General features: G+C 50.9%; 1 protein-coding gene across 1 annotated transcript in view; it reads left to right on the top strand.

Moving 5' to 3' along the window:
• Positions 1-16,246, top strand: part of ALPL (alkaline phosphatase, biomineralization associated) — a 38,845-nt gene that overhangs the window by 20,894 nt on the left and 1,705 nt on the right. Inside the window, exons 6-11 of the mRNA XM_087701796.1 lie at positions 665-840; positions 10,437-10,580; positions 11,983-12,052; positions 13,688-13,822; positions 13,931-14,122; positions 15,172-15,291. Coding sequence (XP_087557922.1) covers positions 665-840; positions 10,437-10,580; positions 11,983-12,052; positions 13,688-13,822; positions 13,931-14,122; positions 15,172-15,291 — 837 coding nt within the window. The remainder of the gene's footprint in view (positions 1-664; positions 841-10,436; positions 10,581-11,982; positions 12,053-13,687; positions 13,823-13,930; positions 14,123-15,171; positions 15,292-16,246) is intronic.

Below are 16,246 nucleotides of genomic sequence, written 5' to 3'. Positions count from 1 at the left end.
ATCTCACTTTCTTTGCTGGTAAAGCACAGCTAGAAATATTTTGCTTGGTGTTCTTCTTCTTCTTCTTTTTTTAAAAAAAAACCCTTTGAAACAGGATTCTGTGCACTCTGCACAGCCAAATTTCAAAAGCGAGATAAACATTAAATCTCTAGTTAAATGCCCGCAGGGACTTATTAACCAACTGGCATTCAAAGGTTACAGCTTCCCACTTCCCACCGCCCAGGTTGGGCACAGATGTCTTCTTCAGAATTGCATTTAATGCAGACTCAAAAATAAGTAACCACAATAAATGTTGGGTTTCTTTTCCCACCTCCCTCCATCTTCCATGGGGTGGGAAAGTGGAGGGGAGGCTAAGGAGAGGACAGAGCCCCATTGTTCTTTCCATGGGTTGGAGTGTAGCAAGATAGATCACCAGCGGGGCAAAGTTTAGTTAAAATATTTTAAAAAACACTTCATCCAACTTGATAAACTTTCTGAAAGTCCAAACCCCTTGCAGAGAAGGAGTTGATTTAGCCGAGCAGCCAAGAAAAGGGTTGGCACCGCACCCAGGATGCCATGCCTGGCATCCTCCCAAGGGGGACAAGGGGGGGCTCATTTGCGCTCAAGAGACCCAATACCCTTCGTGGTGGCAGGGATTGATTGCCTTTTCTTCCTCCGGCTGCAGGCAAATCTGTGGGCATTGTCACCACCACCCGCGTCAACCACGCCACGCCAAGCGCCGCTTATGCACACTCGGCTGACCGGGACTGGTATTCGGACAATGAGATGCCCCCGGAAGCACTTCAACAGGGGTGCAAGGACATCGCCCACCAGCTGTTCGAAAACATCCCAGACATTGAGGTGAGTCCAGAGGGAGATGCCAGCCAAGCCGATATAGGGGAGGGGGATGCAAGCGGGCAGCTATAGACTTTGGGTAGGTCCAGAGTGTCATTTCTCCTCCTTGGATGGCTCCCTGGATGAAGACCTTCCAGGGACACCCCCCCCTCTCCAGGACTTACCCAGGTAAAAGCCAGCTGTGTGCAGCAGCTGCCAAAAAAGCCAACCCAGTTCTAGGCTGCATCAACAGAGGGATAGAATCAAGATCACGTGAAGTGTTAATATCAATTTATAAGGCCTTGGCAAGGCCACACTTGGAATAAGGCATCCAGTTTTGGTTGCCATGATGTAGAACAGATGTGGTGAATCTACAAAAAGTGCAGAGAAGAACAACAAAGAGGATGAGGGGACTGGAGGCTAAAACATATGAAGAACGGTTGCGGGAACTGGGGATGTCTAGTTGAATGAAAAGAAGGACTAGGGGAGACACAATAGCAGTGCTCCAATATCTCAGGGGCTGCCCCAAAGAAGAAGCAGTCAAGCTAATCTCCAAAGCACCTGAAGGCAGGACAAAAGCAATGGATGGAAACTCATCAAGGAGAGACGCAACTTAGAACTAAGGAGAAATTTCCTGACTGTGAGAACAATTAACCAGTGGAACAACTTGCCTCCAGAAATTGTGAATGCCCCAACACTGGACGTTTTTAAGAAGAGGTTTGATAACCATTTCTCTGAAGCGGTGTAGGGTTTCCTGCCTAAGCAGGGGGTTGGACTAGAAGACCTCCAAGGTCCCTTCCAACTTGGTTATTCTATTCTAAATGGAGACAGGTGTTCCCATCCAGTTTGAGCAACGGGAAGTCCCCTCCTTCTCCACTTCAGGTCTCCGTGTGCAGCAAGGAGACTTTGGTGAGCAGACCAAGAAGCCCCTTCAGGATCTGGGCCTGGGTCTGCTTTGATGCATTTTGAACCCAGGAGCTGGGAATGGGATGGAGGCTTCTCTTACCTGTTTGATCTTCTGTCAAGCAAAAAAACAACAACAGCCCATTGAGTGAAATGCTGGATCTCATTTCACCCAATAACCTGTGATCTTCTATGCTAGATTTTCCTTCTCCTCTGCCTCTCTCATCTTGGGACGACCACCAGGTTGTGGCCTGCCAGCGACCAGCAGAGCTGGCGGTAGACTCAGACAGTGAGGAGGTTGGGGAGGAAGATGGGCCAGTCCTGGAGTCTGGGGAAGGCTCTGACGAGGGCTCTGTGTCGGAGGCAGAGAGGGGGCCAGAGCCATATGCCAGTTATCAGCTGCCTTCGGATTTGGACATCAGGGAGGCAGAAGAATAGTGGGGGCCTGTTCCCAGTATGCGCATGGGCAGAGTTGCCAGACGAAGGGAACAGCTAACGAGCAAGGGCCGACTCGGGAGTAAAACCACAGGTGGATGGTGAATGGCCCCTCCCATAGGGGATAAAGAGGAGCGAAAGGGGAAGGGAGTTTGCAGGAGACAATGAGTTCAATTCATTCGGGTGAAGATCTGTTCCTGACTTCTTGCCAAGTAATTGCTGCTACAGCATGGAGTTTGGAAGATATCGGCCTGGCAGCCTGATCAAGGTCTGCAGTTGTGAAATCTCTTGAAGGACTGTTGGCTGGGACTTTGCTGGAGAGGAATTCCCTTTAACCTAAATAAAGGGGTTTTTATCGGGACGAGGAGTTGGCTTCATGATCTTGGGATCATGATCTAGGTCATAACGCCCCTTCAGGATCCGGGCCTGGGTCTGCTTTGATGCATTTTGACCCCAGGAGCTGGGAATGGAATGGGGGCTTCCCCTTACCTGTTTGATCTGTCAAGCAAAAACAACAACAACAACTCCATTGAGTGAAATGCTGGACCTCAATTCGCCCAACAGCCTCTCATCTTCTAAGCTGGATTTTCCTTCTTCTCTGCCTGTCTCACTGGGAGGACCACCCTTCCTTCTGAATCTTGGTCTTGGGTTGGCCGCCACCTGCCCACTTTCAACAGTCAAGCCGTCTCCCCAAAGAAGGTACCCACTGGTCTGTTTTTAAGGGCGGATGTGGATCCTTGTGTCTTGGATGAGGGCCAAGACGGGATTTCGTCAGAGCTCACTTCCTTCTGATCCAAGGGTGTCTCCAATGACGCTCGGAGATGGCTGTCAGTCATGTCGAGTTCCTCCACGAGGCGAGGTGGTGATGGACGAAAGCATGGGAAAGAGAGGAACAGAAGAGGCCTGCGGGGAGGGACACCTGCCTCTTGATGACCCACGAGGAGACTTCAGTTGACTGAAGAACACGTCCAGTACAACAAGCTTGGCTTGATTTCTTGAGCCCAAGCCAACATGCCTTCAGAACTTTACCTGTTGGTTCAACCTGAAGTGCATGCAACGCCTTAAATTCCTTGGAAGGTTAAAAAGTCTTCCCGTGGGCCAATGAAGGCTGGCTTCTGAGGAACTAAAAAGTACAAAGAAGGAGGCAGAAGGCTGCCCCACAGCCAAGGATGAAGGGGGCTGAGTCATCTTGGCAGCCACGGAGAGTTCCCATGGCCAGAAACCCCCCCTCCCCCCCATTGGGGGACAGCATAGTCCTCCTGTTGGTCTCTTCTCCTTTCTTTGCTCATCGTCCATTCTCTACTCTGGCTTTTTTCAACACCCCGACTCTATTATAACCACCAAGTTGATATACCACCGTGAGGAAAAACCACCCACGTTCACAAAAGCTGGGCTTTTGTGGTTTTCTTTTTTTTAAAAGGGAAGAACGCTTTCAATTACAGGTTGCAAAATTGCTTATTAATTGGCTGTTTTCTGGCAATGAAGTAAGAACACGGGTGTTCCTGGAAAAAAGTCCTTTCCAGGTTGACGACATTTTTGAATCTCGGCGTGAGTAATGCTTCGCCTTCGATTCGGCTGCTGGTTTAAATCATGGGGCTGGAGGGCAGCTCGGGATTTTCTTCCTTTTTGATTCAAGCCCAGATCGTTTTGATTCAAGTGCCCCTCCTGGCCCAGAGAAAAAGGAAAGAAGGAAGAGAGAGAAATCTTCCAACTGCCTTTGGCTATCCTTAAAGGGCAGCATCCCACGGCTCTGGAGCTGCATGTGGCTCTTTCATCCCTCTGCTGCGGCTCCCTATCACCGGTCGGCACCCCAATTTTGAGAGGAGCTTCCGGTTTGGGGGAGGGAAGCAGGGCGTACCAGGCAAGGGTTGGGTTTTCTGGTCAGCTCCGCAATTGATAAGGATTTCGGTTAGGACAGGTAGAGGAAAAAGGACGCCACGCTAGGAGGAGACTCTATGGTGGGGAAACCGGACTTCCGGTTGGCTCCAGAATTGAACGGGGGTCTTCCGGTTAGGACTTTTGTGACTCTTTGAGTGTTTAAGGTTGCCGAACTCTGGTCTAAACCGTCGAACCCCATATAAAACCGTTAAGGACCACCACCTTAATCCACCACACAAATTAATTCCAGATCGCGATGGTCTCAGGACACGCCCTTTGGCACCTGAACAATGGCATTAAACTATTATTAAAATAAACTTTCGTGACTGGGCAAGCGTTGCGACTTTAATGAGTTTCGAATGTGCCTGAAATGAAATCTATTAGCTCAGCCAAAGTAGACAATTGGAACAATATATCCTTGTTTGAGTGCATTTGTGTGCTAATTCCACTCCGGAGGATCTCCTGCCCTCATCCTGAGGCTCAGAACAATTTGATTTTTTTTGACAGGAGATTTTTGAAGCCTCCAGTTTTTTCCAGTTTCCTAGCTGGCAAGGGATTCTTTCTGTGATTCCTGATGATAATCTTTCAGAAGTGTTGTTCTTTGGAGTTGAGAACATTGCTAAGATGGCGGTTCTGGCCCAGGCTTTCCCAGCAACACGAAGCCGAGTCCTCGTCCCGATAAATCCCTTTTATTTAATCAACAGTGAATTCCTCTCTGTGTCCCAGCCCACAGTCTTTCAAGATAGCTCACAATTACCTACTTTTATCAGGCTCGGAGAGTGGCCAGGCCGAGATCTTTCAGACACCGCAATACTTGGCAAGAATGCAGGAATGAACGAATTGTCTCCTGCAAACTTCACTCCCCTTTCACTCCTCTTTTATTTATCTCTGGGAGGGGCCATTCACCGTCCACCTGTGGCCTTACTCTCAAGTCAACCCTTGTTCCTTAGCTGTTTTCCTTTCGTCTGGCAACTCTGCGCATGCGCACACTGGGAACAGGCTCCAGCTGTTCTTCTGCCTCACTGATCTCCGACACAGAGCCCTCATCAGAGCCTTCCAAAGACTCCAGGACTGGCCCACGTTCCTCCCCAACCTCCTCACTGTCAGAATCTGCTGCCAGCTCCACTGGCGGGCCACAACACCCAATTCCTGCAACCGTTCTTCCATTTGTTTTAGTCTCCAGACCTTTAGACATCTTAGTTGCTCTTCTCTGCACTTTTTCCAAACTGCAAAGACCCAGGAATTGGGGAGGAGGAGGAGGCTTAAGGGGAGAGCTGAGCCATGTTGGAAGGCCCTGGCCCCCTCTCTGCCTCTGACACAGAGCCCTCATCAGAGCCTTCCCCAGACTCCAGGAGTGGCCCATGTTCCTCCCCAACCTCCTCACTGTTTGCTGGCAGGCACCCACTTCCAAAGAAGTGCGGAGGGCTGGGTTCTGCAGAAACAGAAGCCTCTTTGCATCCAGTTTGAAATGCAGGCGGTGCCTGGGGGAGCTGTGCCAAGGTGTGCCCATGGGTTCTGAAGTGGGCTGCGGGGACAGAATGGCAGTGTGGCAGGCAGGTCGACCTTTGATCCAGGCCATTAATGGTAGAACAAAACAGGGACATCTCAGCCCGAACCCAGCCAATCTGCTTTCCAAAGAGTGCCACCCGGCTCCGAGAGAGAGGGCACAGCACCCTCTGGTGACAACTCGTCTTCCGCACTTTACTGGTGCAGGCGGCATGTTGAAAGAGGAGCTGAGCAGTGCTTCCTGGCATATGTGGGTCTCCGTAGGAGCTGTGCGTTCTTTCGTTTCCAAATGGCTTCTTCCCTCGTTTCAAGGAAGGTTGGTTTGGGTCCAGCCCTCCCCTCCTCCCAGGATTTGCTTGGCTGATCTCGGCAGCTGGCAGGCCCCAACCAGCATCTGGATTCCATGAAATGACCAACCTGTTCTGATCGAGGCTTCCCAAGAGCCTGAAGCAAACTCCTTGTCCCGACAAAACCCCCTTTTATAAATTGACTGTGAATTCTGCTCCTCCACATCCAGCAAAGTCACAGACCTTCTCTGGCTTGGAGAGCAGCCAGGCCGATATCTGCAAAACCTGGCAAGGAGTCTCGGAGAGTACAAACCAATTAAGCGAACTAATTGTCTCCTGCAAACTCCACTCCCCTTTCGCTCCTCTTTTATTTCCTCTGGGAGGGGCCATTCATCATCCACCTGTGACCTTCCTCCCAAGTCAAACATTTCATTGGCTGTTCCCTTCGTCTGGCAACTCCGCGCATGCACACACTGGAAACAAGCTCCAGCTGTTCATCTGCCTCACTGATGTCTGACTCTGAAGGCAGCTGATAACTGGCATACAGCTCTGACCCACTCTCTGCCTCTGATACAATTACCTACTTTAATCAGGCTCGAAGAGTGGCCAGGCCGAGATCTTTCAGACGCCGCAATACTTGGCAAGAATGCAGGAATGAACCAATTGTCTCCTGCAAACTCCACTCCTCTTTTATTTATCTCTGGGAGGGGCCATTCACCGTCCACCTGTGGCCTTTCTCCCAAGTCAACCCTTGTTCCTTAGCTGTTCCCTTCCTCTGGCAACTCTGCGCATGTACACACTGGGAACAGGCTCCAGCTGTTCTTCTGCCTCACTGATCTCCGACTACGAAGGCAGCAGGGCCCCCTCTCTGCCTCCGACACAGAGCCCTCATCAGAGCCTTCCCCAGACTCCAGGACTGGCCCAGGTTCCTCCCCAACCTCCTCACTGTCCGAATCTGCTGCCAGCTCTGTTGGTGGACCACAGCACAACCATCAGTAGAAAGCAGGTTGAGGGCTGATCTGTGTGTCAATCTGCATAAGGAGCGGCACACGCTGATCCACCAAGGCTGCCAGACATCTGAGGACAGAAGAACAACCAGAGCACAAGAGAAGCGAGCACTCTGCAAAGCCAGAGCTGCAAATGCTGCAACAATGATGCCCACACATCTCTGCCTGACATGGGGCAGAACATTTTGTGCCCGTATACGCCTTACCAGCCATCTGCGGATACATCGTGGACAGCCCACAAGCTGTTAGATGCCAAGGTCCTCTTCGAACATGATGGACGACCATCATCTATCCGCATAAGGAGGACAGGGAAGGAGATGGGGTGAAAGGCACCCTGGTTACAGAAGCTCATTGGACACGAAGCAGGAATTCTCAGAAGGAATTATCCTGGATTATCCCAGAGGCCGGTTCCTGGTTGGGGGCCATTCCCAGAATCTGTGGCCTTGCTGGCAACTTGGTTTCCCATAAGCAGAAATCTCACCCCTTGCACTGGTTAATCTGCTGATCTCATTTCACCCAATAACCTGTGATCTTCTATGCTAGATTTTCCTTCTCCTCTGCCTCTCTCATCTTGGGACGACCACCAGGTTGTGGCCTGCCAGCGACCAGCAGAGCTGGCGGTAGACTCAGACAGTGAGGAGGTTGGGGAGGAAGATGGGCCAGTCCTGGAGTCTGGGGAAGGCTCTGATGAGGGCTCTGTGTCGGAGGAAGAGAGAGGGCCAGAGCCATACACCAGTTATCAGCTGCCTTCAGAGTCAGACATCAGTGAGGCAGAAGGACAGCTGGAGCCTGTTCCCAGTGTGCGCATGTACAGAGTTGGCAGATGAAGGGAACTGCTAAGGAACAGGGGTCGACTTGGGAGGAAGGCCACATGTGGACGATGAATGGCCCCTCCCAGAGGAAATAAAAGAGGAGCGAAAGGAGAGGGGAGTTTGCAGGAGGCAATTAGTTCGCTTCATTGGTTCGTGACTCTCCGAGGCTCCTGGCTAAGTTCTGCAGATATCGGCCTGGCAGCTCTCCAAGCCAGATAAGGTCTGTGACTGTAAATCCTCCCTCAAAATACTTTGCTAGATGTGAATAAGCAGAATTCATAGTCAATTAAGCAAAAGGGGAGTGGAGTTTGTAGGAGACAATTAGTTCATTCCTGCATTCTTGCCAAGTATTGCGGCGTTTGAAAGATATCGGCCTGGCCACTCTCCAAACCTGACAAAGGTCGGTAATTGTGAACTATCTTTAAAGATTGTGGGAGAGGAAAGACTTTGCTGGAGAGGAATTCACTGTCAATTAAATAAAAGGGGTTTATCGGGATGAGGTCCCGGCTTAGTTCTGCTGGGGAAGCCTAGGTCAGAACATTATGAAACCCTTGGCTGGGATAGGAAGGTGGCCTTGGCAGGGGCGATGCCAGGAGGCCCTGAAACTGCTACCTCCCCTTCCCAAGGCCTGGCTCAACCATGGTGCACATCTGGGCATCCCAGCTGCTTCCGTGTGCCGGGAGCTGCGACCGTCCTCCACAGAGCCCTTGGCACCAGGTGCCCCTCGAGTCCACAGTGCAGCTGTCCCTGTGGGTTGAGGCCAGCCAGCCAATGGCTATGCCTGCTTCAGTGCCAACGTCAGCCCGTGGCATCGGGCACTGCATTTTTCTGGGGTAAATAAATAGGTGCGTCTTTCCGTTTGAAAACAAATCCTCCGGAGAAAAGGAAAGCTAAATCTGTCATTTAAGTAGCTTAATAGGGACATATTTTTTTTTTTAATATATAATTTTAACTTTGTTCCTAGGCTGGAAATAATTATACCTTCGGCAGCCAATTCTATTTAATATAGATCTCTCGGTGTGTAATTATTATGATTACTTCGCTGCTGCTGCTGCAGTTTCGTGATTCACCTCCTAAGACTCTAAATCCAAAGCGGAGGCTGGAACGGCAAAGCAGAAAGGGACTGTGGTCAAATAAATATGTTTTCCATCAAGACCGCCTCAGATGCTCGCCCAGCTGAATTAAAATCCTCTTCATTTGGGGAAGGAGCCTGAAGGCGCCAACCCAGCCCTCGGGCAGCGTTCAGGTTGCCTCAAATTGCTCTTGGCCTCTTTCCCGCAGCTTCTGCCAAATCCCTGGCTCGGTAAGAGAGCTGGCCACAAGGATGGAGGCCTCCCTGTGCCGTCATGGGGAAGCCTTTGCCTCTCGGAGCCCTGTGTTTCTCGGCGCCATGCTCTGCTTTCCCAGGATGTCTCTGACTGTTCGGGCCCAGCTTATCCAAAAGCAGGAAGCTGACTCCTTGTCTCGATAAAACCCCTTTTATTTAGTTCAAAGGGAATTCCACTCCAGCAAAGTCCCGGCCAACAGTCTTTCATGAGATTTCACAACTACAGACCTTGATCAGGCTTGGAGAGCTGCCAGGCCCGATATCTTCCAAACTCCATGCTGTAGCAGCAATTACTTGGCAAGAAGTCAGGAACAGATCTTCCCCCTAATGAATTGAACTCATTGTCTCCTGCAAACTCCAATCCCCTTTCGCTCCTTTTTTTATTCCCTATGGGAGGGCCCATTCATGGTCCACCTGTGGCCTTACTCCCAAGTCGACCCCTCTTCTTTAGCTGTTCCCTTTGTCTGGGAACTCTGCGCATGCGCACACTGGGAACAGGCTCTAGCTGTTTGCCTGCCTTACTGATGTCTGACTCCGTGACCCGTCAAAACCGCGGTCCACTAAAGCGCGCCCGATTAAAGCGCGTACCTGACGTCATCAGCAGCGCGACGAAAAAAATTAAAAATAAATTAAATTAAAATTAAAATTAAATTAAAGCAAGCCGATTCACATAAAGGTAAGGGTTAGGTTTAGGGTTAGGGTTAGGTTAAGGGTTAGGGTTAGGTTTAGGGTTACGTTAAGCGTTAGGGTTAGGTTAAGGGTTAGCGTTAGGTTTAGCGTTAGGTTAAGGGTTAGGTTTAGGGTTAGGTTAAGGGTTAGGTTTAGGGTTAGGTTTAGGGTTAGGTTTGGGGGGGTTAGGGTAAGGTTTTCGCTTTAATTTTAAATTTACCGCTCACAGCGCGATGTTTTCATCGCGCTGTGATGACGTCACGTACGCGCTTTCGTCGAGCGCACTTTAGTCTACCGCGGTTTTGTGGTGGAACCGTCTGACTCTGAAAGCAGCTGATAACTGTCAGAAGGCTCTGGCCCCCTCCCTGCTTCTGACACAGAGCCCTCATCAGGGCCTTCCCCAGACTCCAGGACTGGCCCATCTTCCTCCCTAACCTCCTCACTGTCCGAATCTGCTGCCAGCTCTGCTGGCCCCTGGCGGGCCACAACACATAACCAGTGCAAGGAGTGAGATTTCTGCTTGTGGGAAACCAAGTTACCAGCAAGGCCACAGATTTTGGGAATGGCCCCCCGACCAGGAACCCTGGTCCCCTCTCTGCCTCCGACACAGAGCCCTCATCAGAGCCTTTCCCAGATTCCAGGACTGGCCCACGTTCCTCCCCAACCTCCTCACTGTCCGAATCTGATGCCAGATCTTTTGGCGGGAAACAACATTGACGTGCAGGATCGACGTGGGGAGGTGGCTGCCTTAACTGGCCTGGGCACTTCGGCGGCAGTTACGCTCTTGTCTCTCACTCAGGTCATCATGGGAGGAGGCCGGAAGTACATGTTCCCCAAGAACATGAGCGATGTGGAGTACCCGGATGAGGAGAAATACAAAGGGACCCGGCTGGACAATAGGAATCTGGTCCAGGAGTGGAAGGACGCCAAGGCCAAAGACAAGGTGAGGATGCAGTTGGCCAGCTCAGCAAAACAGTTTCTGATCATGATGGGATGTAGCGCTAATGTTACCTAGTTTAGATAATGAAACGCCTGTGAGAAAACCACCAAGGTCAGAGAGCACCAAGGACCCCACAGTCCTTCTCCTCCTTCTCCTGCTCCTCCTCCTCCTCCACCCCCTCCTCCTCCACCCCATTCCCTTCTAGCACTGATAGCGTTTCCTAGTTTGGGTGATGATTTTGATTTTGATTTTTGATTTTAGCTTTATTTGTATGCCGCCCTTTTCCCTGAGGGGACTCAGGGCGGCTCACAATTCAGGGGGAGGGAAGTACAAAACAAGTTATACACATAAAGACAATACATCGTTAAAAAGCACAACAGTCATACTATTCAGGTGGGGTTGAAGTCTTTAGCCCCATGCCTGTGGGGGCAGCCAGGTTTTAAGGGCTACGCGGAAGGTCTGGAGGGTGGTGAGGGTACGAATCTCCACAGGGAGTTCGTTCCATAGGGTCGGAGCAGCCACCGAGAAGGCTCTCCTCCGGGTAGTTGCCAGTTGACACTGGCCGGCGGATGGAATTCGGAGGAGGCCTAGTCTGTGGGATCTTATTGGCCTAGTGGAAGTAATGATGAAACATTTGCAAGAACACAACCCAACTCAGACAGCACCAAGGGCCCCACAGTCCTTCTCCTCCACCTCCCCCCAGTGATGATGTTACCAGACCTGGTTACTTGAGAGACCGCCTCCTGCCAGTTACCTCCCAAAGACCTATTAGATCCCACAGACTAGGCCTCCTCCGAATTCCATCTGCCAGCCAATGTCGGCTGGCGACTCCCCGGGGGAGGGCCTTCTCTGTGGCTGCTCCGGCCTTATGGAACGATCTCCCCGCTGAGATCCGGACCCTTACTACCCTTCCGGCCTTCTGCAAAGCAACTAAGACCTGGCTGTTCCGGCAGGCCTGGGGCTGTTGAATTATCCAGCCCCATCAGATGTTACGACTGTTGTTGAATTTTAAATTGTTTTTTATTTTTGTACTCCCCTTCCCTTCTTATTGTTAGCCGCCCTGAGTCTTCCGGGAATAGGGCGGCATACAAGCCAAATAAATCTAATCTAATCTAATCTAATCTAATCTAATCTAATCTAATCTAATCTAATCTAATCTAATCTAATCTAGTTTGGTTAATGAAATGCCTGCGAGACCCCCAAGGACCCCACACTCATCCTCCTCCTTCTCCTGGGCTCTCTCAGCCAGAGATTCCCGGAGGATCACCCGAGTAATCTCAGGGTAGTATCCCTTCAGCCTGGCGCTCCTGAGCCACAACCCCCTTTCTGAGCTGCCCTGGCTGTCCTTGGAAGGGAAGGGGGAAATCCTTGGCTGAACCCACCCTCCCTTTCTCTCTTCTCCCAGAATGCCCTTTATCTATGGAACCGGACGGAGCTAATGAAGCTGGACCCAGCGAAAGTCGACTATGTTTTGGGTGAGTTTGGCAGATGGGTGGGAGCTCAGGTGGGCTCTCAGGGATCTGGCCCCCTTTAGCAGAGGCTCCCCTGGAGATCCCCTAAGGCCTCTGGAGTGACCGCTCTTGCCACGAGTCGCTTGGCCGGTCCCGCCACTGAATTTGTCCCACTGCCGAATGTCCCTCTCGCGAACAAAGGACCATGCTCGCTTTCCAAGCACAAATGGATAAAATTAGGGAAGGGATCACCTAAGACAGTGATGGCAAGCCTTTTTCTGCTGGCATGCCAAAATTGTTTGTGTGCGTGCCCACACCAATTCAATCCACCCTGCCCACCTGCGCAAGCCCTTGTGACTCCCCCCCCCCCAGGCTCTGGAGGCTTTCCTGAAGCCTGGGGACGGCGAAAACGGCCTTCCCCGGCCCTCTGGAAAGCCGAAAATCAGCTGGCTCGTGCCCGCATGTATGCCAGACCTGACAACTGGCATGCCAGCAAATATGACTCCCTGTGACACATGTGTCATAGGCTCGCCATCACAGACCTAAGAATTCGGGCATGTCGTTTGCCCTCCAGTGTGGGATGAATTTTCAGGCAATTCAAAGCCCCTTAGCTTGCTGCCCCAGTTTCGTTTAGTGGGTGAGGTGGGGAGACCGATCTCTTCTGAGTATGCTGCAAGTCCGTTTTTTTGTCTTTGGGATACCGTATTTTTGGGACTATAAGACACACCGGAGTATAAGCCACCCCAAGATTTCGAAGAGGAAAAGAAGAAAAAAATTGTTTATGGCCTCCGCATGTCCAGTTTTTGCTCTCCCCAGGAGCACTCTGCAGGCCTCCCAAACCCTTCTGTGCATCCCATTTTTGCAAATAACAGGCCCGTTTTTGGCCTCCCAATCCCCCCCCCCCCAATATCCTGTTTTTGCCCTCCCCGGTCTGCCAGAGGTTGTATTCAACAGGTTCTGACCAGTTCTGGAGAACCGGTAGCGGAAATTTTGACTAGTTTGGAAAACTGGTAAATGCCACCTCTGGCTGGCCCTGCCCCCATCTATTCTCTGCCTCCCGAGTCCCAGCTGATTGGGAGAGAATGGGGATTTTGCAGTATCCTTTCCCTTTCATGCCCACCAAGCCACACCACACCCACCAAGCCACACCCATACAACCGGCAGTAAACATTTTTGAATCCCACCATTGCTCTTTGTGCCTCGTTTTTGGTGAAAACAAGACCCAAGGGGTAGGGTTTCGGGAGGCCAAAAATGGCCATATTTGGAGTATAAGACGCACCGACATTGCCACCCTCTTTGAGAGGGGGAAAAGTGTGTGTTATACTCCAAAAAGTACGGTAATCAATTACTATGAGGTTCTACTCTCCGTGTGAAAGTTTCCTTTTGTAAGAAGGGGAGTTCCAGAGAGCTCTGGAGAGGAGAGGACGGGCAGTTGAAGGTTGGCACCCTGGCAAGAAGGAGCAAGGTTGGAGAGCCTCACAGGAGCAGCCAGAACGTGTCTTGACATGCAGCTGTGCACACCACAGCTCATCCCCAGGACAGGAAGACGCTGAAGGGCAGAAGCTGAAGGGTGGAGGTCCTGGTGGAATCCCCCTCCTCAGCTGCCTGGGTGACATCTTCTGGGCATCTCTTGCCAAGTCCTCTCCTTCTTCTCCGTAGGTCTCTTCGAGCCCATCGACATGATGTACGAACTCAACAGGAACAACCAAACGGATCCTTCCTTGACCGAAATGGTGACCGTGGCCATCCGAATCCTCCAGAAGAACCCCCGCGGATTCTTCCTCCTGGTCGAGGGTGAGCCACGGGAAGCGGGGACACCATAGCCACTGGAGTGGTGGGGAGACCAAAGAGGGCTGGCGGGAGAGAACCAAACTGGGAATTCACTCTCCCTGTTCTCTGAAGGTGGCAGGATTGACCACGGGCACCATGAAGGAAAGGCCAAGCATGCCCTGCACGAGGCGGTAGAGATGGACCGGTCTATCGGCGAGGCTGGCATCTTGACCTCTTTGGATGACACCCTGACAGTGGTGACCGCGGACCACTCCCATGTGTTCACATTTGGGGGCTACACAACCCGCGGCAATTCCATTTTCGGTAGGCGACATCTCCATCCACTGGCGCCCGTAATACTGTGTGAATGCTTGAAATCTTGGGTCAGCAAGAAATGCCCCTTGGACAGCCGAACGCACGGTTCCCTATGGGGACAGCCCAACTTGTGGGTCACGTCCACTTGGTCCCATAATATCAGGTCTCCCTCGCCCTGGGCGAAAGGGGGCTGGGAAATACCATATTTTTCAGAGTATAAGACACTCCGAAGTATAAGACGCACCTAGATTTTGGGGAGGAAAACAAGAGAAAAAAAATATCCTGCTTCCCAGCAATATGCCTCCTTGCAGCAAACAGACGATATACACTGTTTGTGGTGTTACATTTCAGACTATACCTGTACAGATGCTGTTAAAATTGATGTGGCTTTATGGAAGTATACGTTATTCTCTGCTATTTAAAAGAAGATACAATAGCACTGGGCCTCTTCAGATGAAGCATTTATTTTAAACAGCTTCTTCATTTTGTTAAGCTGTCTAGAACAATAATAAAGCGGTCTTTGAAAAAAATAAGTCTAATAATTTGAACATTCTATAGGCATTTATAGCTTTTGACTTACCTCCTTGCAGTAAACAGCCTGTTTCAGTTTAGCCTGATTAGCACAAGAAAAAAATATCTGCCTGTGCCTCCCAGCAATTTGCTTCCTTGCAGCAAACAGCAAACAGACGGTTTCACTTTCAATTTCAGTTTCAGCACAGCCTTCCTATGACCAGCAGTTTCAGGCTGCAGGGATTGCTATAGCCTATTGCCACCTCCGCAAGCCTCATTTTCCCTGTTTGCTGCCAGGAGGTAAATTCCTGGGAGGCAGAGGCCAAAGGGTGGGGGCTGGTGGGTGCGTGGGGATACATTCGGTGTATAAGATGCACCCAAATTTTTACCCTCTTTTAGGGGGGAAAGGTGCGTCTTATACTCTGAAAAATACGGTAAAATCTGGGTCCATATAATGCCGGAATTGATCCTTTCATCTCCATGTAGAGGCAGGTCCCCAAAGAGGTTATGGGAGAAGTCTTGGTAATGATGTCATCCTCTTTCTCTAGGGCTGGCCCCGATGCAGAGTGACATGGACAAGAAGCCGTTCACTTCCATCCTGTATGGAAACGGACCCGGGTACAAAATAATAGCTGGAGAGAGAGAGAATATCTCAGCGGTCAATTTCAGTAAGTACCAAGCAATGGTTCCCCATCTTCCTCCCAGCAAACGGGGTTCAGCGAGCCCCCCTTCATTTTCAAAGGGTCGTCTAGAAAAGCTCTTTGGCCAGTTCGGGCTGGATTTCTCCCTGTTTTAGGACCCCCCGGATCAGCTATGGTATCCTCCTGTTCTGACCCAGGCTTCCTTAAAACGCAAGAAACGGAGTCTTGGTCCCGGCAAAACCCCTTTTATTGACACGACTGTGAATTCCTTTCATTCGCAGCCAGCAAGGCTTAGCAAACAGTCTTTCTGAGGAATGTTTATCAACACGAACCTTATCTCGCTTGGTGAGCTGCCAAATAACTAGTTTCCAAACGCAGGGCAAGGTAAAACTTGGCACAGAGTCTCTTAAAGTCACAAATAGAACTTTCCACTCTTGAACCAACCAAAGGAACAAATTGTTTCCTGCAAAAGCCCCCTCCCCCTTCGCTCCTCTTTTATTTCCCATGGAAGGGGCCAATCGCCTCCAAGGTGTGGCTTTACTCCCAAGTCGACCCTGCTTTCTTAGTTGTTCTTTTCTTCCGGCAGCTCTGCGCATGCGCACACTGGGAACAGGCTCCAGCTGTTCCTCTGCTTCGCTGCTGTCTAGCTCCTTCTCTGCCTCTGATGCAGAGCCCTCGTCTGAGCTTTCCTCAGCCCCCAGGACTGGCCCATGTTCCTCCCCAACCTCACTGTCCAATTCTGTTGCCAGCTCTGCTGATTGCCGGCGGGCCACAACACCTTCAAAGATTTGCCAAGGCATCTCTTCTCCCTTGACTGATCTCCCAATGCAGTGGTGGGTTTCAAAAATTGTTCGAACCTTCTCTGTGGGTGTGGCCTCCTTTGTGGGAGTGGCTTGCCACCCATGTGACCGGATGGGAGTGGCTTGCCGCCCATGTGACCGGATATGAAGATGCCGACAACACTTGTCAGAACCACTTCAAA

Source organism: Thamnophis sirtalis, unplaced genomic scaffold, assembly GCF_051295495.1.
Source record: "Thamnophis sirtalis isolate CommonGarterSnake01/CBP01778 unplaced genomic scaffold, rThaSir2_p1.2 scaffold_15, whole genome shotgun sequence".
Taxonomy (NCBI): domain Eukaryota; kingdom Metazoa; phylum Chordata; class Lepidosauria; order Squamata; family Natricidae; genus Thamnophis; species Thamnophis sirtalis.
Note: the sequence above shows the minus strand (reverse complement) of the source record. Positions and strands in the feature narration are given on the sequence as shown.